This window comes from Plecotus auritus, assembly GCF_963455305.1.
Source record: "Plecotus auritus genome assembly, chromosome: 10".
NCBI classification, from domain to species: Eukaryota; Metazoa; Chordata; class Mammalia; order Chiroptera; family Vespertilionidae; genus Plecotus; species Plecotus auritus.
This window is the reverse complement of record NC_137785.1, coordinates 34393887-34415589: the sequence shown is the minus strand read 5'-3', so window position 1 is coordinate 34415589 and position 21703 is coordinate 34393887. Positions and strand designations below refer to the sequence as shown.

The 21703-nt window shown below is 46.0% G+C and overlaps 1 protein-coding gene across 5 annotated transcripts in view; it reads left to right on the top strand.

Annotated features, from left to right (window-relative positions):
- The window catches only part of ZNF569 (zinc finger protein 569), a 159669-nt gene that overhangs the window by 42796 nt on the left and 95170 nt on the right, over positions 1-21703 (top strand). For 2 of the 5 annotated variants that reach the window (XM_080644804.1, XM_080644801.1), the window contains exons 2-3: positions 12011-12027; positions 12633-12689. The exons of 1 other annotated variant lie outside the window; for it this stretch is intronic. In XM_080644804.1, the coding sequence (XP_080500930.1) occupies positions 12675-12689 (15 nt within the window). In that variant the 5' untranslated portion in view covers positions 12011-12027; positions 12633-12674. The remainder of the gene's footprint in view (positions 1-12010; positions 12028-12632; positions 12690-21703) is intronic. 2 more of the 5 variants (XM_080644803.1, XM_080644802.1) reach the window with 1 other exon arrangement.

Genomic DNA, 21703 nt, shown 5'->3' with positions numbered 1-21703 from the left:
TCCCCGGGTTTTCACCCCCAGGCTCAAATTCAGCGATGTCTCCCTGCGTGGGTGCAGGATCTGGTTGTAGAAAACAATCTCCCCAGGGTCATGCGCCTATGCTCAAATTCAGGTCTGCCTCCCTGCCTGGGCGCGGAGACTAGTCGTGGGAAACAAATTCCCAGAGTTCGCAAGTCTGTGCTCCAGTTCAGCACTGTCTCCCTGCCCTGCGTGGGCGCGGGATCTGGTCACAGAAAACTACCTCCCTATGGATGAGCAGCTAGGCTCAGATTCAGTTCAGTCTCCCTGCCTGGGTGCAGAGACGAGTCGTGGGAAACAAATTCCCAGTGTTCGCAAGTCCGGGCTCAAGTTCAGCGCTGTCTCCCTGCCCTGTGTGGGCGCAGGATCTGGTCACAGAAAATTGCCTCCGTAGGGATGAGCAGCTAGGCTCAGATTTAGCTCAGTCTCCCTGCCTGGGCGCGGAGAAGAGTCGCCGGAAACAAACTTCCCGTGTCCGACACCAAGGCTCAAAGTCAGGCAGAGTCGTCAGTGCTTTGTGTGTGCAGAAAACCTTATTGTGCAGCTGGGGTCTGGTAGTTTCTATGTCGCTTCTGCGGGGCGGTAGGGGAGGGGGATTGGCTTTGTGACTCACAGAAATCTGCAGCTGTGGTGCCTGGAGTCTTGGTGTCCCTGGGTCTGCAGTAGTGATCTCAGGTCTTTTACCTGAGTGGCTGTAGGGTCCTGGTTTGCTTCTGAGACCAGACTGGGTGTTGGCAAGGCTAGGATTCTAGTTTCAAACAGTTCTGTTCTTCAAGATGGCATGGTCTCTGTGCCGCCGGTGTCCTCCCTGGAGTGTTTGTGGCGGCAGTGGGGTTTTGCCATCTAAGACTGCCCAGATTGGCGGCTCCCTGGAAGAACTGCAGGGTCTAACTGTCCCTATTTCACTCACACACACACCCACACATGTCCACACACACCTCTGTTGCTCCCTCGCTCTCTCACACACTCTCCCTCCCTACCTTCCTGCCGGTCGCCATCTTTCCTCTCCTCCTACCTTGTCTTTTAGCTCACTGATGCGGTCCTCAGCTTCTTTTAGTCTACTGTTGATGCTTTCTATTGAGTTCTTCATTGCAGCTATGTCAGTCTTCATTTATTCTTGGTTCTTCTTCATTTCCTCTTGGTTCTTACACATGTTGTTGAATTTGTCTTCCATCCTTTTCAGCGTCCATATGACCATTGCTCTGAATTCCTTCTCTGACAAATTGCTTGCCTCCATTTTGATTACTTCCTTTTCCAATGATTCCTCCTTTTCTTTCATATGGGAGCTGCTTCTTTGTCTCCTCATACTCGCTCCTCTCAGGGTGTCTGGTTATGTGGCTCACTCTCTACCATGTTGACCAAAAGGCACAAAATACAACTTGACAAGACACGACAGAGAGGGAACAAAACATGAATGTATTCATGACACCGATAACTCCAAATAAAGGTGACCACCAGAGAAAAGAGAATTAGGGGAGAGAAAAGAGTGCAAAAATGATATTGAGAAAAGAAAAAAGGTAAGAGAGAAACAAAAAGAAGAAATAGAAGAGGGAAAAATATATGGATATGGGGAGAAAACTCCACAAAAACCAACAACTGAACCAAAAAGTGCAAACAACAAACACCCAGAAAAAAGGAGGGGAGCTGAATCTGAAGAGGCAGAGTTTATTTCCAGAATGTAAGGTAAAGGAATTGAATGAATGGGGGAATGGCCAAAATTCAGTTTAGAGGAGGTAGAAAGAGAACAAGTGTATAAGAAGAAAAGTAAAAAACAAAATACTCAATAAAAATAAAAATTAAAAATAATAACAAAAAAATAAATATATTTAAAAATCTGTATATATAAAAGCCTAAGTGACCATTTAACTGTTCGTCCGAGCAGTAGTTATGATGTGCAGTGACCACTGGGGGGGGGGGGGGCAGACTCTTCGACTGGTAGCTATGACGTGCACTGACCACCAGGGGGCAGATACTCAACGCAGGAGCTGCCGAGCGACAGCAACTTTGCAGAGTGCCCTCTTGCACTCTGGGACCCCTTGGGGGATTTCAGACTTCCAGTTTTGGCCTGATCCTCATCAGCTAGGCTGAGGGACCCCACCTGCTGGAGGGACCCAGCTCACTCCGCAGATGTCCTTCGATCCCCCGCACCGTCCCAAGTAGCTGCTGGCTGGGGAGGGAATGCAGGAGGTTGGCTCCAGGATGTGTCCAGCCTGTCTTGCCCAGTCCTGCCCCACCAGCCACCTTCTAATTACTTTCATTTCAATGTGCAGGAATCTGTGCACTGGGCCTCTACTATATATATAAAAAACTTATATTTAAAAATAAAATAAAATAAATTTCCCCTTTGTTTAATCTATCTATGTATACATATATTTTTGGAGAAGGGTAATAGAGTAGAGAGCAGATAGGCCTGAGTTTGGTGAATGAAACTAATTTAGCTATTAGTAGAAGAAGAGAGCAAGTGAGGAGAGGAAAAGCAAAAGCTTAAAATAAAAAAAATACAAAAAACCAAACTAAGAAACAATCAAGCAAACAACAACAAGAAGAAAAAAGTTGGCTAACGAAGAAAGAGCAAAGAGAAGGGTTCATGGACTTGGAGCAGGTGAGAGGAAATTAGATATATGAGTAAGCCAACAGAGACTACTATAATAGTAATGTGTCAAAGCAGATAAAGAAGGTCAATTTTTAACAAGGAATAAAGAGAAAGGAGAGAGAAAAACTAAAGCAGGAACAGGAGATGAGAAACAGGATGAATAAGGGAAAAGTGAGGAATTAAGGGTTGGCATAAAGGAAACAACAAAATACTGTAATCCTATCTAATAAAAGAGTAATATGCAAATTAACCAGCACTCTGCTACACCCACAAGCCACGCCCACCAGCCACGCCCACCAGCCAATCAGGAGTGAATATGCAAATAAACCCAACCAAGATGGCTACGGCCACAGAGAGCAGGAGGGAGGCTTGGGTTTCCCCGGCAACAGAGGAAGCCAAGCTTTCCGCCTGCCCTTGCCGGCCTAGGCCTCCACTCAAGGCTACAAAGTTTCAATGATAGAAGATACATAAACCCAAACAGAAATGGCGGCAGCCACAGAGCTGGAAAGAGCAGGAGGCTAGGGTTGCCCCGGGCGATGGAGGAAGCCAAGCTTTCCGCACACCCTGGCTGGCCCAGGCCTCCCCTTAAGGCTACAAAGTTTCAATTATAGAAGATACATAAATTCCAATAGAAATGGCTGCTGCCATGGAGCAAGCAGAAGGCTTGGCTCTGCTCCAGGCTACAAAGTTTCAATTGTAGAAGATAAATATACCCCAGATACCAGGGCCTCTGCTTGAGTTGCCAGGGGGCGTGGCCGGCTTGCAAACCACCACAGGCCCTTCACCCAGGCCACCCCATGCCCCAAGGGAACCCCCACCCTGATCTGGGACACCCTTCAGGGCAAACCAGCTGGCCCCCACCCATGCACCAGGCCTCTATCCTATCTAATAAAAGAGTAATACGCAGATTGACCATCACTCCAACACACAAGATGGCTGCCCCCATGTGGTCAAAGATCCTGCCCCCATGTGGACACAAGATGGCCAGCACAAGATGGCCAGCAGAGGAGGGCAGTTGGGAGGGACCAGGCCTGCAAGGGAGGGCAGTTGTGGGCGACCAGGCCTGCAGGGAAAGGCAGTTGGGAGGGACCAGGCCTGCAGGGGAGGGCAGTTAGGGGTGACCAGGCCCTCAGCGGAGGGCAGTTGGGGGAGACAAGGCCTGCAGGGGAGGGCAGTTAGGAGAAAACAGGTTGGCAGTGGAGCAGTTAGGCATCAATCACACAGGCGAGCATTTGGGAGCCAGCAGTCCTGGATTGTGATCCCACCAGGATCGGGCCTAAACGGGCAGTCGGACATCACTCGAGGGGTCCCAGATTGGAGAGGGTACAGGCTGGGCTGAGGGACACACACCCCCGTGCATGAATTTCGTGCACCGGGCCTCTAGTATAATGATAAAAATGAAAATAGAATGTAGAACAGTAATCTACAAAAAATATGAAAGGTTAAAAAATGATAGTAAATAAAAATAATTAAAAAATAAAGAAAAGAGAAAAATGTTAGTTTCTTAAGTAAAAGATAAAAAATAAAAAAGTGAAGTTCATTCACTTCAGCTGAGTTTTGATGTCCCATGGGGGCTGGTTTAAGACCCCTCTCTACTGTTCTGTCTGCGATGTCTCAGTTTCCTGTTATGTAGTCAGCACTGTGTTGAAGTTCCCAGCGACTCACCACTCCTCTGTGTCAGACATCACAGCCTTGGTTTCAGGCCGGTGGGATCAATCTTTCTGCTTTGTTTTTATGCCTGCTTTCAGTTATACTGTTTTTACACAAGCATCTTTTTCTGACACGGCCTCAAGGTGGCAGTGTTTCTATATTAGTTTCTGGGACCAATGTCCCCTCAATCCAGACCCCGAGGACCCCCTGGGGGTATTCAGAATCCTTGTTCCCCTGCCGAGCTCAAGGCTGAGTGAGGCTGTGCTGCTAGGAGGGGTCTGGTCTTCAGGAGAAAAATGGCTGTTCAGGGTTGGAGGGACTGATTGTCCCTGAGCTGGCTTCCTGTTCGCCTCTCCCTAATTTGTTCCCCAGCTTCCACAAAACCACCTTCTCCTGCATCGCAGAAGCAAGGAAATTATAAAGACAGAGCAACTGCGCCGCTGCGCATCTCTCTCTCCCCGGCACTGCGTGGCCAGTGCAGAACTTCAGGCTGCCTTTCTGGGCACAGCCTCCCACAGCTGTGGGCTTTGATCTAGAGTCCCCAGCTGCCAGCAGCCCTGTGGACCCCTTTCCACAGTCGAATGCTACAGGTGTCCCCAAGGGACGTGTACTTGGTGCAGCGCAGTTTCCCTCTGACACTCTAGTCCTAGCTGCGTGTTTCTCCCTCCAGCCCAGATCCCAGTCCCACCACTCTCCAGGCAACCTCTGACCTTTCCACCATGGATTGCCTCACTAGCTGTGTTTAATTTGTCAATTCCAGGTGGATGTTATTCGATTCAGCTGTTTCTTTTACCTGCTCCATGAGAAGGCACAGGACCTGCCCCTGGACAAACTTTTTAGGAGCCTATGTCTGGGGATGCTGGAGTTTCGATGTTTGTGGGTTTACAGCTGGGGCAGTAAGTCCCTGGCTGGTGTGGCTGTAGGGTTCCAGGTGATGTCCAAGGTCTCCCCAAGTCTGGGCTCCCAGTCACAGCCACTCTCCCCTTCAAGATGGTGAGGTCTCTGCGGCAGAGCTGGCCGCCCCAGAGAGATTTCAGCAGTACTAGAGGCTGCCTGGCTAGCAGAGCCTGGTCCACCAGACCCCAAAATTCCTGCAGGATATAACTGTCCTTCTCTCTCTCTCTCTCTCTCTCTCTCTCTCTCTCTCTCTCTCTCTCTCACACACACACACACACACGCCCCACACATCTACGTACTCCCCTTTTGCTCTCTCACTCACTCACACTCTCTTCCTCACTGCTGTCCGGTCAGCCACCATCTTCTAAAAAAAAAAAAAACCAACTCAAAAACACCCAAAAAATTAGATGTATATCCATTAATGAAATTAAATTTGTGGTTAAAAACCCAAGACACCAAAAGAAAAAAAGAAAAATAAACAAGCAGTAGTATATTGAACTAAGAAAGTTTCTGCATAGCTAAAGAAACCATCAACAAAAATGAAAAGGCAACCTACTATATCGGAGAAAATATTTCTCTCATAAGTTAATACTGAAAAAAATATATATATAAAAAAAAACGCATACAGCTCAATAGCAAAAATAAACAATCCAGCTTGAAAATGGGCAGATCTGAATAGACATTTTTCTGAAGAAGACATGGCCAACAAGTAAAAGAAAAATGTGCTTACCATCACTAATCATCAGGGAAGTACAAATCAAAACCACAATGAGATATTACCTTACACCTGTTAGAATGGCTATTATAAAAAATACTAGGGGCCCACTGCACGAATTCATGCACCTTGAAAGGAACTGTGGGCCGTGAGGCAGCAGTGGGCATAGGGGCGGGTCTCAGCCCATCCTCTATGCCCCTGTCTGGTCCCTCCCACCATGGCCCCCAGTCCTCTCTCTGCCGGCAGCCCTACTCCCTCTGCTGCTGCTCCTATGCTCTGACAGCACCAGCTCCACTTGCACTTGCTGACAGCGCCAGCAGTGGGTGCGAGCAGGGCTGGAGGTGGCTGTGGGTGCGAGTGGGGCTGGTGCCAGCAGTGGGTGTGAGCAGCGGCTCCAGTGCCGGCAGCGGGTGTGAGGCAGCTGCCAGCCCCGATTGCCCCTCAGGAGCAGGGGGAGGTGGAGAAGCCCTGAGGGGAGAACAGGGCCGGCAGCCGCAGCTTGCATCTGCTGATGGCACTGAGCGATCGAGGCCAGCGCCGGGCACCAGCAGTGGGTGCAAGCAGTGCCTTCGGTGCCAGCAGCAGGTGCAAGCAGGGCCAGCGCTGGCAGCAGGTGGGAGCACCGGGAGGGACTGCGGTGCATGGGAGCAAAGAATTTTCAGTAACCACCAGAAGCTTGCCCTGATGATAGTGACTGGCGCCCTGCCTTGGTCTGGCACCCCCACTCACCTGCACTACCATCCCGCTGTGGCCGATGCCTGCCATGTTTCTGTGCGCGCCCCCTAGTGGTCAGTGCACATCATAGTAACTGGTTGGTTGGTTGGTTGCTTGTTCTGCTGTTTGGTCTATTTGCATATTAGCCTTTTATTATATAGGATAAGAAAAGAAGTGTTAGCGCAGATGTGGAAGAAAGGGAACCCTTGTGCACTGTTAGTAGAAATGTAAATTGGTACAGCCACTATGGAAAACAGTGTGGAGATTCTTCAGCTAATTAAAAATGGACTACTACATGATCCAGTGATTCCGCTTCTGGCTATTTACCCAAGGGAAAGTTAAACAGTAACTCAAAAAGATATATGTGGTCCATGTTTATTGCAGCATTATTTATAACAACCAAGATATAGAAACAATATAAGTGTCTGTTGTTGGATGAGTGAATTTTAAAATTGTGGTATAGGTACACAATGTGATATTGTTTATCCATAAAAAGGAATGAAATCTTGCCATTTGCAACAATATGGATCGAACTTGAGGGCATTATGCTAAGTGAAATAACTCAGAGAAATACAAGTACCATATGATCTCGCTTATATGTGATATTGAAAAAAATAAGATTGCCAAGACCGGTTTGGCTCAGTGGATAGAGCGTCGGCCTGCGGACTGAGGGGTCCCGGGTTCGATTCCAGTTAAGGGCATGTAACTTGGTTGCGGGCACATCCCCAGTAGGAGGTGTGCAGGAGGCAGCTGATCGATGTTCCTCTCTCATCGATGTTTCTGACTATCTATCCTTCTTCCTTCCTCTCTGTAAAAAATCAATAAAATAAAATAAAAAGATAAAAGCAAAATGCCCCACAAAAATACCAACCTCATAAGAAAACATTGGTAGTTACTAGAGGTGAGGGATCTGCAGGGGCCAGGGGGCCAGGGGGCCAGGGGCCAGGGACAACAGGGTGGAATGAGAGATATCGATGAAAAGGGTGAAAAGATACAAGCTTCCAGTTGTAAAACAAGTAAGTCATGGAGATGTCATATACAACATATAGTTAAGAATATGATATTGCATATTTGGAAGTTGCTAAGAGAGTAGAGCTTAAAAATTCTCATTACAAGAAAAAATTTTTTAACCATATAAGGTGACTGATGTTAATTAAATTATTCCCAATCTATTTAAATATTGAATTATTATGTTGTATACCTAAATGAATATAATGTTTCATATCTCAATTTTTAAAAATGCCTCCTGAAAAGGAGATTCCGTGCCCATATAATTTTACAGTTGAAATAGCAATTATCTAAGGAAGAAATTATAGCAATTCCTTATAAGCTCTTCCTAAAAATAGAAAAGGAGGGACACTTTCCAGATCATTTTATGAGGCCAGCCTTACCCTGATACCAAAATCAGACAAAAACATTATAAGAAAAGAAACTACAGACCGAGATTTCTCATGGACTTAGAAACAAAAATTCTCAACATTGTATTGAAAAGTTGAATCCTAGCAATATACAAAAGGAATAATATATCATGATCAAATGGGTTCATATTGGCAATGCAAGATGATTTCAAGTTCATTATTTAAAAATCAGTTACTGTAATTAACCATAGTAAGAGACTAAAAAAGATCACATACCATCTCAATAGATGCAGAAAAAAACCCTTGACGAAATTTAACATTCATTCATAAAAAATAATTCTCACCAAACTACGAAGAGAAGGGAACATCTATATATATAAAAGGCTAAGTGTCCGACTGGTGACCACCAGGGGGCAGATGCTCAATGCAGGAGCTGCCATGATGCACACTGGCCATTTAAAAGTAAAGGGCACCACAGACCTGGCTCCGAGAAACCAACATTCGGTTTCCCCCAAATGGGACACAGGCCCCCCACCACCCTGGAGCAACACCTCACCAAATTGCAGCCAATGCTGCCAAGAACTCATGGCGCAAAATGCGGCCCACAGCCCAGCCCAGCCCAGCCTGGAAACGATTCCTGTGGGCGCCAGGTAATGACATCATGTAGCAATGCCCGGCTTCCTCTCCCTAGCAACTAGCCCAGCCTTGGGCAAACTACGGCCCGCGGGCTGGATCCGGCTGTTCTATCCGGTTCTCTTGCTCTCCCCTCCGCTCCTTTACTTTGAATTTATATTAGTTCACACAAACACTCCATCCATGCTTTTGTTCCGGCCCTCCGGTCCAGTTTAAGAACCCATTGTGGCCCTCGAGTCAAAAAGTTTGCCCACCCCTGAACTAGCCTCTTTGGAGTTTCTTCAGCCCAGGAACCTGACTTGCTTTATAGCCAGATGCAAACATTTTACACTTTAACCAAATGTTTGTGAAGTGTTTTCCCATGCCTCATCTCATTTGATCCTCACAGAAGTCCTGGAGAGGTAGATACGAGACTCGGTAGAATCCTATTTTCTTTTCATTAGCAAGACACAACTAGCAATATTAAAATATTTCTTCTAATTACTTTCCTTTCAATGTGCATGCATACGTGCACTGGGAGACTAATCCTTTATAAAAGCCACCGTAAAAACAAACAAACAAAAAATGTAGAGCTTGCATTGTAGTTAATGGTGAGGTAATGAATTCTTTACCTCTAAGATTGGGAACGAGGCAAAGATGTCCTTTATCACCACCATTATTCACCATCCTATTGTAAGTACTAGTCATTGCTATAAAGCAAGAGAAAGACATATACATTAGAAAAAAAATACATCTATTTTTAGACAACATTATTAAGTAGAAAACCCCAAAGAATCTACAAAAAGCTCCTAGAATAATAAATCGTTTTTATTCCAGAAATGAACAATTGTAATTTTTCTTAAAAAATATATTTTATTGAATTTTTACAGAGAGGAAGGGAAAGGGATAGAGAGCCAGAAACATCGATGAGAGAGAAACATCGACCAGCTGCCTCCTGCACACCCCCTACTGGGGATGTGCCCGTAACCAGGGTACATGCCCTTGACTGGAATCGAACCCGGGACCCTTCAGTCTGCAGGCCGACGCTCTATCCACTGAGCCAAACTGGTTAGGGAAAACAATTGTAATTTGAAATAAAATTTTAAATGCTGTTTTATTAGTATCCCCCAAATTAAATACTTAAAAATACACTTCACAAAATATGTTCAGGTATTGTATGCTGAAAATGGAAAGGAACTGTGATGAAAGAAATGAAAAATAGAAAAATATACCACGTTCGTGGATTGGGAGACTTGTTTTCATTTCTTCTCAAATTGATCTATAGATTAAACACAATCCTAATCAAATTTCTAGCCATCATTTTTGTAGATATCAATGAGGATGGAGGTGAAAAATGGGATGCAGAATATGAGAGATGTACTCAATTGTACTACAAATGTATGACATAACCTCACTGAAGGTGATGTGGAAGAAAGAAACTAACCTAAGTAATTTTGTAAAACTGTCCACTGCCCCCTCTCCCTGCAATAAAAGACTTATATTGCATCTTTAAATTATCACAAATAGATTTTAGGAATTATCTGAACCTTGTTTCTGTAGTTGGACAGATTTCATATCTTTTTAAAAACCAGTAAACAGAATATTTTCCATTATCACTCCCTGCATTTAGTAAGCATTATCTTAACTCCTATTGACCAGTGCTGTGTCACACGGCAACTCTTAGTTATGAAGGGATGCTGGGAAAGTGAGAGACAAAGGGGAATAGGATTATTCTCAATCATGATTTATCCTTGGGAAAAGGTATGTTGCTACTGTGATAACATTACGGTCTAGGTTTCAAGGAATAAGGTGGGAAGCAATGGCTATTTCTAGGTAGTAACATCTGCCACATCTGGCCTTTAGGAATATGCTGGTTCTCCATCCTTAGCAAGGATGTTTGCTCACAGGTTCTTTTCCACTCAAATTCATCAAAAATTTTAAAAATTTATCCTTATTGTTGAAAGTATTGTATATGTCCCCCTTTTTTCTCCATTGATCCCCACTGCACCCCCCCCCCCCCCACAGGCCTTCACCACACTATTGTGTGTGTCCATTGGTTATGCACATATGCATGTAAAATCTTTGGTTAATCTTTCCCCACCTACCCCTCTATCCCCACCTTCTCTCTGAGATGATTCAGTGTGTTCCGTGCTTCTATGTCACTGGATATATTTTAATCATCAGTTTATTTTGTTCATTAGATTCCTTGTATGAGTGAGATCATGTGATATTTGTCTTTCTCTGACTGGCTTATTTCACTTTGCATAATACTCTCCAGGTGGTCCAAGTTCCCATCAGTAGATGAGTGAATGAAAAAGCTGTGGTACATTTACACCATGAATATTATACAGCTGTAGAAAAGATGGGTCTCTTACCCTTTGAGATAGCAAGGTATCAAATTTTCATTACAGAATTTCACTATGCTCGTGTCAGGAAGCTACTGAGATACCATCTTATTCTGCTATCCTCTTAAAAGTTGCTTATAATGCTTCTAAGAAAGTGGGGTTCCCAGAGTCTCAGTGCTTATTAGTGGCAGAGAGGACTAGAAATCAAATCTGTTTCCTCATAGGTTCTTTCCCATTCAATCTTTTAAAAGACCCTTTAGGAAAAAAACCCAAATGAGTAACAAAAATCAATTAAAACTAGCCAAAAACAATCAAAGAAAAAGCAAAAAGATGTAAAGCAGGATAGTAAAACAACAGATAAATTTTTCTCATTCAAACTAAAACTAGGAAAGGGGCTGTGAATGGGGGCAGGTGAGGACATCTGTGTTGTTCCCTATACACTGTAGTATTGCTTGACTCTATTGCAGTGGTTATGTTTTCTTGATTACATTTGTATTTTAGAGAAAATAATACGTGAATTGTTTTTTTAAAAATGAAATAGTGCTACTAGACTTGTCTATACTAATAAAAGCCTAGGTGGCCCTCACGCCCTCATGTCATCACAGTATGGCTGCCCCCATGTCTTCACAAGATGGCTGCCACAAGATGGCCACCACAAGATGGCTGGTAGGGAAGAGCAGTTGTGGGTGATCAGGCCAGCAGGGGAGGGCAGTTGAGGGTGAACAAGCCAGCAGAGGAGGGCAGTTGGGGGGGACCAGGTCTGCAGGGGAGGGCAGTTGGGGGGGGGGACCAGGCCTGCAGGGGAGGGCAGTTAGGAGCCATCAGGCTGGCAGGGGAGGGCAGTTGGGTGCCATCAGGCCAGCAGGGGAGGACAGTTGGGGGCGATCAGGCCAGCAGGGAGCAGTTAGGGGGTGATCAGGCAGGCAGGCATGCGAGTGGTTAGGAGCCAACAGTCCCAAGGGGTCCCAGATTGGAAAGGGTGCAGGCTGGGCTGAGGGACACCCCCCCTCCCCCCTCCCCCCCCCCAGTGCATGAATTTCATGCACCGGTCCTCTAGTAATAATAATAAAACTATACCCTGTTCCTTTTTCCCCATTCCTATTCCCAGAGGACCACTATTGAATCGTAAGTGTAACTTCTTGTTTTTACTCCATTTTTCTAAATCATATGTTTATCCTGCTATTATTTGACACTTTTCAGATTTTAAAACTTTTTTTACTATAGAAAATGAAAATGTAACTCACCACTACCAATATCTCTGATACACTTCACTCTCTAATTGGGTCAAATTCCCAATTAGTTGGTACTTAAATATTTCTTTTTAAATATTTCATTATACTAAAATGTCAGGTTTTTGTCAGTTTTATGATTTTCTTGGTCATGTGCTTTCATGAAGCTAGTTAGCTTCATGTGAACTGTTTATTTTCTGATACAGAGTTATGGATAATTCATGGAGCATCTCCTGTTCATTTCCATCTGCTATTCTTTTCCATTCCTTTGCATCTTCTACTCCACATATGCACTCTTATTCTTTTCCACCTTATGCTTAAGCTCCACATGATCATACCAGTCATCCTTGTGCTTATTAGCACATCTGTGGAATGAATATTCGTGGTCTTTCTGATGGACCCAAATATCACTTTGCTACAGTGTTACCTTAATCTCTGTGGGTATATGTTTCTGAAACCACAAAGAAAGCCTGATCTAACAGCTTTTATTTTCTTCTCCAGCTCTGCCTTCTCAGGCCCTGTGCATTCCCAGAAAGAAGAGGAATGGCTGAGTCCCAGGTAAATTTTAAATAGTGTATTTTTTTTCCTGTTTTATTCTACAGTGTAGTTTACAAGGATTGCAGTACAGTAAATTGGAGAATGTCCAATAGATAACATGTTTTTAGAGGAAATAGAGTTGTAAGATTAAAACCAGGAAAGGATTAAAATATGGTTATGCAGAAAAGCATTCATTCAGAAAGATTAAAGTTTGGCTTCAATTTTGAATTTTATTATTATAGGTAAAGCAAACCATAGTAGAAACTCAATACATAATTTGCATTGTACATGATGATAAAAATGAACATTTCATAGCAGAAGTAAGCTTTTCATTGGCACATAGGTCAATGAGTACATTATAGTATGACATCTTGTATTTGATAAACCAAGCTCTTTGATGGTCTGTTTTGATCAATGATAAAATGAAGAATATTAAATGTTAAAATAGACCAGCACTAGAAAGAACACAAATGAAGATTATTAAAAAGAGGGATAAATTTTAGTATTGCATGTTATGGAAGACTATCATGTGTAATAAAAGGCTAATATGCAAGTTGTCCCCTGGACCAGGAGTTTGACTGGGTGTTCGACCAGGAGGTGGAGCCAGCTGACCAACTGCCTGCAGCCCCTCCCCCTGGCTGGCCCTGCCCCTGATTGGCCCACCCCGCCCCAATTGGGGTGGGGCCGGCCAGCCAACCTCCTGTGTCCTCTCCCTCCAGCTGGCCCAGCTCAATCAGCCCTGATTGGGGCGGGCCGGCCAGACCTCACCTGTGCACAAATTTGTGCACTGGGCCTCTAGTACAACAATAAAACAAATAGATTACTGTTACTCACAGCAACATAGATAAATCTCACAAAAACATGGAATAAGAGAAGCCAGAAAAAAAAGAGTATGTATATGTATGTACATGGATGCATAGCTGAATTCAATTTATTTTTTCTTCTTTGAAAAAAATCCCATAAGTAATCACCTTTGAAAAATATAATTGGAAGAAGGAGCCCTCAATTTCACACAAATATCACTATTTCCCTTCCCTGGTGATGCTAAATTGCATATATCAAATTAGAATATGTTTTCTTCAATTTCAATATGGACCAAATGATTCCCATGATAATTAAGGACTGACATAACTTTTGGAATAAAGCCCCAATAATTTTTCCAGAAATCTAATTTTTGCTAATAATATTGTCCTCTACCTTTGTGTATTGAAACCCTCCACTGACTTAGTTGATTCAATAATTCATCCTCTGGGTATAACTGAAAGCCTTCCCATCCGCTCCACTCAATGCCTGCTCTCCATTCTGCCCTTCAATTCCCACTCTTATTGCAACCAAATTGGAGTTTTGGTATCCATCTATCTGGAGGAAGTAGCAAAAATGTGTGACCTGAAGTGGACTGAGCTTGAGGTACAATCCTAAAATATCCCTGATGCCTTTCAAACATAGATTATTCTATCTTTAGGAAGCCAATGATAGAGACAGACTCATAGACAGAGAGCAGGCAGACAGTTGTGGGGATGGGGTGGAGGGATTGAGTGAAAAAGAAATAAAAGAGAGAACTCATGGACATAGACAACAGTGTGGTGATTGTGGGGGTGTGGGAGGTGGAAGAGGGCACAGAGGGAATAAATGGTGATGGAAAAAGTAAAATAAAATAAAAATAAATTTAAATTTAAAAAGAAGAAGCCAATGATTTTGAGAAAATCCCTAAGTGAAGACCACAGAGAGAAGTAACTGAAAACCATTATTAAATTTGATCATTTTGTCAAACATTTCAAATGTACTTACTTTTTAGGGAGAAAGATTTACAAATTGTGCCAACATTTTGCTTTTTTCATTAATGTGTATAAATCCCTTTATATAGCTAACTCTACCTACCATCTTCACCTCAGATACAACATAGTTACAGCTTAAATTGCCTTTTTTCTCTCAAAATTCATGCCCTTGAGCCTACTGAACTACATCCTTAAACCTGCATGCACAGGTGGCTTCCCTTTTCAAGGGGATTGTGAACTCTGAAGAAAGAGACCATAATTACACTTTTTTAAATCCTTAATACTTTACAATAAGAAAATGCTCAGTAAATATATGTCAATGGATAAATAAAAAATAGTTAAATATGGCCTGGCCAGGTGGCTCAGTTTGTTGAGTACTGTCCAGTACACTAAAAAGTTTGCAGGTTTGATACCTAAGTTGCTAGTTTGATTCCCTGTCAGGCTTATGGGAGGCAACCAATCAATGTTTCCTTCCTTCCTTCCTTCCTTCCTTCCTTCCTTCCTTCCTTCCTTCCTTCCTTCCTTCCTTCCTTCCCTCCTTCCCTCCCTCCCTCTTTCCCTCCCTCCAAGTCAGTTAAAAAATATCCTCAGGTGAGATTATTAAAGAAAGAATATAAATAAATAAAATTTGAAAAAAATAGTTAATTATGTAATTTACCAATATAGAAATTTGACAGAATTTGCACAACTTGTTTATCTAGGTGTTTTAATACACTCTGATTCTTGTAATATAGGAGACCTGTTTTATAAATTCTAACCAGAGCTAACAAAAATTTGGTCAACTTATGTTCAGACCTCCCTCCACCCCCGTCCCCCCCAGTGATCTAAAATGAAAGTGACAAATAAGGAATGAGACAAAAGAACATGGGTTATTTACAATCAGGATCATTTGAATAGAAAAAATAGCAAACGCTTTTTAAAAACCTCACCAAAAATGAAATCCATGAGTTAAATCATTATTTTAGCTATTTGGTAAAAGTTGATTTTTTTTTTTTATCCAAGCATATCAAAATACTGTTTAAAACTTTGGTTTGTAAAATGCAATAATTTGCTATTCCTACTTTCCAAGGTAAAAAAAATGAAGTGATTTGTAACATATTGTAAAACATCTGGGAATTATATGGATTTGAATCCATAATGCCCTAATATTAACTTTTTTTTTGTTACTGGCACTTGCAGAGGTCATTTAAACATTGTCTAACCCAGTGGTTCTCAACCTTTCTAATGCCGTGACCCTTTAATACAGTTCCTCATGTTGTGGTGACCCCCAACCATAAAATTATTTTTGTTGCTACTTCATAACTGTAATTTTGCTATTGTTATGAATCATAATGTAAATATCTGTGTTTTCTGATGGTCTTAGGCGACCCTGCTAGCGGTTCTCAACCTGTGGGTCGCGACCCACAGGTTGAGAACCACTGGTCTAAGCAAAGATAAATAAATAAATGAATAAATAAAGAGTTAATATTTTGAGAAGATTCTATATATAATATTATTTGAGTGCCTATTATTACTTTCATACATTATCTTATCCTCCAAATAGCACAATATCTATATATCCTACCTAATAAAAGAGTAATATGCAAATTAACCGTCACTCCGTGACAAAAATGGAGGCACCCATAGCCACAAGGTGGGGGCACCCGTTCCTCTCAGCCCCGCCGGAGTCCCCCAGTCTCAGGGAGGGCTGCCGCTGAGAGCCTGCAGAGTAAGCGGCCTGGCGGAATGCTGCCCAGAGGCTCTCCTGACCCTTTATAAAAAACAAACACAAATTCACTCCCCACGGCCCGATCCCCTCCCAGCAGCAGCAGCCTGGGGTCTCAGGCCAGCAGGGGTGTGCACCCCCACAGTGTGATCCTCTGTCAGCGGCGGCAGCCTGGACTGGGGTCTCAGTCCAGCAGGGGCGCACACTCCCACCGTGCAATCCCCCTGCCAGCGGCGGCAGTCCAGGCTGGGGTCTCAGCCCGGCAGGGGTGCGCACCCCCACGGCGTGATCCCCCTCCCAGCAGCGGCAAGCGTGGGGTCTCAACCACTAAGTCACACCAGCCAGGCAGATATGGAGGAATCTTAAATGTTTCTTTTTTTAAAAAATATATTTTATTGATTTTTTTACAGAGAGGAAGGGAAAGGGATAGAGAGCTAGAAACATCTATGACAGAGAAACATAGATCAGCTGCCTCCTGCACCCGCCCCACTGGGTATGTGCCCCCAACCAACGTACATGCCCTTGACCTGAATCAAACCTGGGACCATTGAGTCTGCAGGCCGATGCTCCATCCACCTAGCCAAACCAGTTAGGGCTGTCCAATATGTTAAAGAAAAAACCCTATCTAATAAAGAGGGAATATGTAGAGGAGGGCATTTGGGGGTGACCGGGTTGTCAGGGGAGGGCAGTTGGGGACGACTGGGCTGGCAGGGGAGTGGTTAGGGGGTGATGAGGCTGGCAGGCAGAAGCAGTTAGGGGCAATCAGGCAGGCAGGCGAGAAGTTGGGAGCCAGCAGTCCTGGATTGTGAAAGGGATGTCTGACTGTCCACAGGGATCAGGCCTAAACAGGCAGTTGGACATCTCCCAAAGGGTCCCAGATTGGAGAGGGTGCAGGTTGGGCTGAGGGACAGCCCCCCGCCCCCCCAGTGCATGAATTTCGTGCACCGGGCCTCTGGTGTATGTGTGTGTGTGTGTGTGTGTGTGTGTGTGTGTATATACACATATCTATATATATATATATATATATATATATATATATATATAGAGAGAGAGAGAGAGAGAGAGAGAGAGAGAGAGAGAGAGAGGGAGAGAGGGAGAGGGAGGTAATATGCAAATTAGGCTGGGATGCCATAATGGTCATGACCAGACAGGAGAAGGTTGCCTGCACAGCAGGCATGGTGGGCGGGGACTTGCAGCATTGGGGACTTGTGTCACCATCACAATCCATCACCAGGAGGCCTGGGGCTGGATGCAGGCCTCCACAGGGCTCCGATGGATCAGTGATGGTGAATGGGGCGATCGAGGTGGGTGGCGGGAGGACGGGGATGGCTGTCAGGCTGTTGGGATCACCAGCTCATTGCCAGCTGCTCGGGGGCTCAGGCCTGTGGGAAAGCGACTTCCCCTCCATGCATGTGTGCCTGGCCAGCTGCTGATGGAATGCGTTGCCCGCTCGGGGCCTCTCACGCTGGGGTGGGTAGGTTGCGTGAGCGCCCCGCAGCCTCCGTCAGTGCCTCAAGCCCCAGCAGCAGCCACAGTGGCAGTAGTGGCGCTGCATCAGCAGCTGGCCCAGCGCACGCACATGCAGGTGAAGTCACCAGCGCCTGCTTTCCTGCAGGCCTGAGCCCCCAAGCAGCCAGGGATGAGCTGGTTATTTCAACGGCCTGACAGCCCGGCAGTGGAGGTGCCATTGGGCCTGGGGACTAGCAAACGGGCAGAAGATGGCCCTGATTGGACCGGTCACTATGACGCCCACTGTAGCCGGCAAACCTGCCTGATCAGGGGTGGGGCCAGCAACCAACCTCACAGCCCCTCCCGGCTTCTAGCCTGCCTCCGACTCTCCCATTCCCATCAAGAGCAGGTTGCACAGAGCCTGGACCCTTCCTGGCAGCCCCGAGTTCATGGGGTTGAGAATTCTGATAGCCCTGATCAGGCCGGTTGCTATGACACCCACTGTAGCCAGCAAACCTGCCTGATCAGAGGGTGGGGCCAGTGGCCAACCTCACAGCCTCTTCCCACTGCCAGCCTGCCTCGGACTCTCCCATCCCGATCAAGAGCAGGCCGCACAGAGCCTGGACCCTTCCTGGCAGCCCCGAGTCCGTGGAGTTGAGAATTCTGATGGCCCTGCCCAGAGAATAGAGGCTTGAGGGGCAGACACAGGGACCACAGGCCCCCAGGGAGCACCTCAGAGGAGAGGGCCTGCGAAGGGGGAGGAGGTGAAGCCAGCGGACATCAGCTCAGAATCCAGCCCTTCTCCTCCAGGGGCAGCAGGACCTAAACCCAGAACCCCAGCCGGAATCAGAAGATCCCTAGGGATGCTTCAGGAAGCTCTACGCAAAGCTATGTATTGAGAATGAGAGACTTCGTGAGGACCTGACCCAGACCACGCTGCTGGCTGGCGCAGCTCAAGGTGGAGCTGGAGCACACCACGCAGAGGCAGGAGCACTTTGCAGAGAGGCCGGCCCTCATGGAGCTGGAGAGATTTGAGCACAGGGCCTGGAGTGCAAGGCTGCTGAGCTGGAAGAGGAGCTGAAGAGCCTGTCCAACCTCCGGGCTGACAACCAACGCCTCAAGGACGAGAATGCGGCCCTGATCCGCATCATCATCAAACTGTCCAAGTGACCCCGGAGGACTTGCCCCTGCACCCGCATTTATACAGTTGCTTCTGCCACACACACCCCTTCCCCTGTGTGAACACGAGTGACAGGGCTGCCGGGGAGTCTCTGAGAAACCATAACCTCCCCTCAGGACCTCCAGGCTGGGAAGGGAGGACAGAGCCCCCAGGAGCCAAGGAGGCCATCTGAGGACAGGATGGAGACGGGAGGCTGAGCCAGGTAGGGGGACCAGGGCTACAGGCAGGACCAGGAAGGGACCAAGGACCAGAAAGTGCCTGGACCAGTAGCCAGGACCAGAGTTGCCACCCAGAAGTCCCCTCTCACATGTGCTGCCACCAGTCACCCCTCCAGCCCCTGAGCAGGGATCCAAGAATGTGCTAAACATCCCGCCAGCCTGGGCCAGGTGGGCCTGTATATAGGGTCTGTGTGCAATAGGGAGGGACATCTATTTTTTGCTGCCCCCTCCCCAACACTGTCCTGGGCAGGGGGAGAAGGTATTTTTCAGACATAGCACAGGCACCACAAATAAAAGTTGTGAAGTTGCCAAAAAAAAAAAAAAAGAGCCGGTCAGCCAGCCAAACGCCCTTTCCCTTTCCCCACCTCCGGCCAGCCCCGGCCTTGATCAGCCTTCCCCACCACAATAGGCCCGCAGCCTCTCTCCGTGGCACCTACCCCTGATCCCACCCCTCCACCCCAATAGGGGGCGAGGTTGGGCAGCCAACCTCCCACAGCCCCTCCCCAGGCTGGCCCTGCCCCTGGTCCCCCCACCCCAATAGGGGGCAGGGCCAGCCAATCTCCTGCAGCCCCTCCCCTGCCCAGCCCCACCCCTAATCGGCACCCCCACGCTGATCAGGGCCAGGGCTGGCCAGCCAACCACCCATGGCTCCTCCCCCAGGTCACTGGCCCCAATCAACACCCAATACCCCATTCGGGGGTGTGGCCGGCCAGTCCACTGACCACAGCCCCTCCCCATGGCCGGTCCTGCCCCCATTCAGCCCCCCAACACCAATCAGGCTGGCAGGGGGGGATGTTAGGGGCAATCAGGTCAGTGGGGGGGGGACAGTGGGGGGCAATCAGGCTGGCAGGGGGGGCAGTTGGGGTGATCAGGTCAGTAGGGGGGGCAGTTGGGGGCGATCAGGCCGGCAGTTGGGGGCTATCAGGCTGGCATGCAGAGTGGTTAGGGGTGATCAGGCAGGCAGGCAAGTGAGCAGTTAGGAGCCAGTGGTCCTGAATTGTGTGAGGGATGTCCAACTGCCGGTACACAATCGGGCCTAAACCGGCAGTCTGACATCCCCCAAGTGGTCCCAGATTGGAGAGGGTGCAGGCCGGGCTGAGGGACCACCCCCACCCCCATGCATGAATTTCGTGCACCAGGCCTCCAGTCTATATAATAAAAACCTAAGCGACCGTTAGGGCAGAACGACCTGTTACTATGATGCGCACTGACCACCAGGTGGCAGACGCTCAGCCAGAATCCGGGCTTGCAGCAGTGGTGTCAGGAGCCTCTCCCGCCTCTGTGGCAGCACTGAGGAGCATCAAGTAGGTGGGCGGTAAGAAGTGACTAGGGGAGAGGGTGGGTCTCAGACTGTGAGAGGGCACAAGACAGGCATAGGAACTCCACCCTCCAGTGTACAAATTTCATGCACTGGGCCTCTAGTTTTACTGGATCCACTTAAGAAGTGAGGAAACTGCCTGGCTGGTGTGGTTCAGTGGTTGAGCATTGACCCAGGATCCAAGAGGTCACTAGTTTATTCCTGGCCAGGGGACATGTCTGGGTTGCAATGTTCAATCCCCAGTCCAGGCCATGCAGGAGGCATCAAATCCATGTTTCTCTCTCATCATTGTTTCTATCTCTCTATCCCTCTCCCTTCTTCTCTCTCTAAAATCAATAAAAACATTTTTTTTTTTAAATGAGGAAGCTGATGCTCAGAGAAATTAGACAATTTAGTCCAGATTATAAGCTGGAAAATGGCAGAAAGGGTTTGACTCCAGTACTAGGTTTTTCTCATGTTCTTGTGTTGTTCCTATTAATAGTGGGTAACAATATTTAGCAAAATTAAAAATGGTCTTCACAGATTTAAAGAAACAGAAAGTAGAATGCTGTTTGCCAGGGGAGGATGGAAGAGGGAGTTATTGTTAAATGGATAAAGAGTTTCAGTTTGGTATGATGCAAATGTTCTGGAGATGAATAGTGGTGATAATTTTACAATAATGTGAATGTTCTTTTTATTTTTTATTTTTATCATTTTATTTTTTAAATTTTTTAATTTTTAAAAAAATCTTTATTGTTCAGATTATTACAGTTGTTCCTCTTTTTCCCCCCATACCTCCCCTCCACCCAGTTCCCACCCCACCACATGCCCTTAAACCACCCCCCCCCCCACCACCACCACCACTGTCCTTATCCACAGGTGTATGATTTTTGTCCAGGCTTTTCCCGCACCCGCCTCATTTCTTTCCCCTCAAGGATTGTCAGTCCACTCCCTTTTTATACCCCTGATTCTATTATATTCACCAGTTTATTCTGTTCATAAGACTTTTTATTCACTTGGTTTTTAGATTCACTTGTTGATAGATATGTATTTGTTGTTCATACTTTTTATCTTTACCTTTTTCTTCTTCTTCCTCTTCTTAAAGAATACCTTTCAGCATTTCATATAAGACTGGTTTGGCGGTGATGAACTCCTTTAGCTTTTTCTTATCTGTGAAGCTCTTTATCTGACCTTCAATTCCGAATGATAGCTTTGCCTGGTAGAGTAATCTTGGTTGTAGGTTCTTGCTTTTCATCACTTTGAATATTTCTTGCCACTCCCGTCTGGCCTACATAGTTTCTGTTGAGAAATCAGCTGACAGTCGTATGGATGCTCCCTTGTAGGTATTTAACTGTTTTTCTCTTGCTGCTTTTAATATTCTCTCTTTGTCTTTTGCTCTTGGCATTTTAAT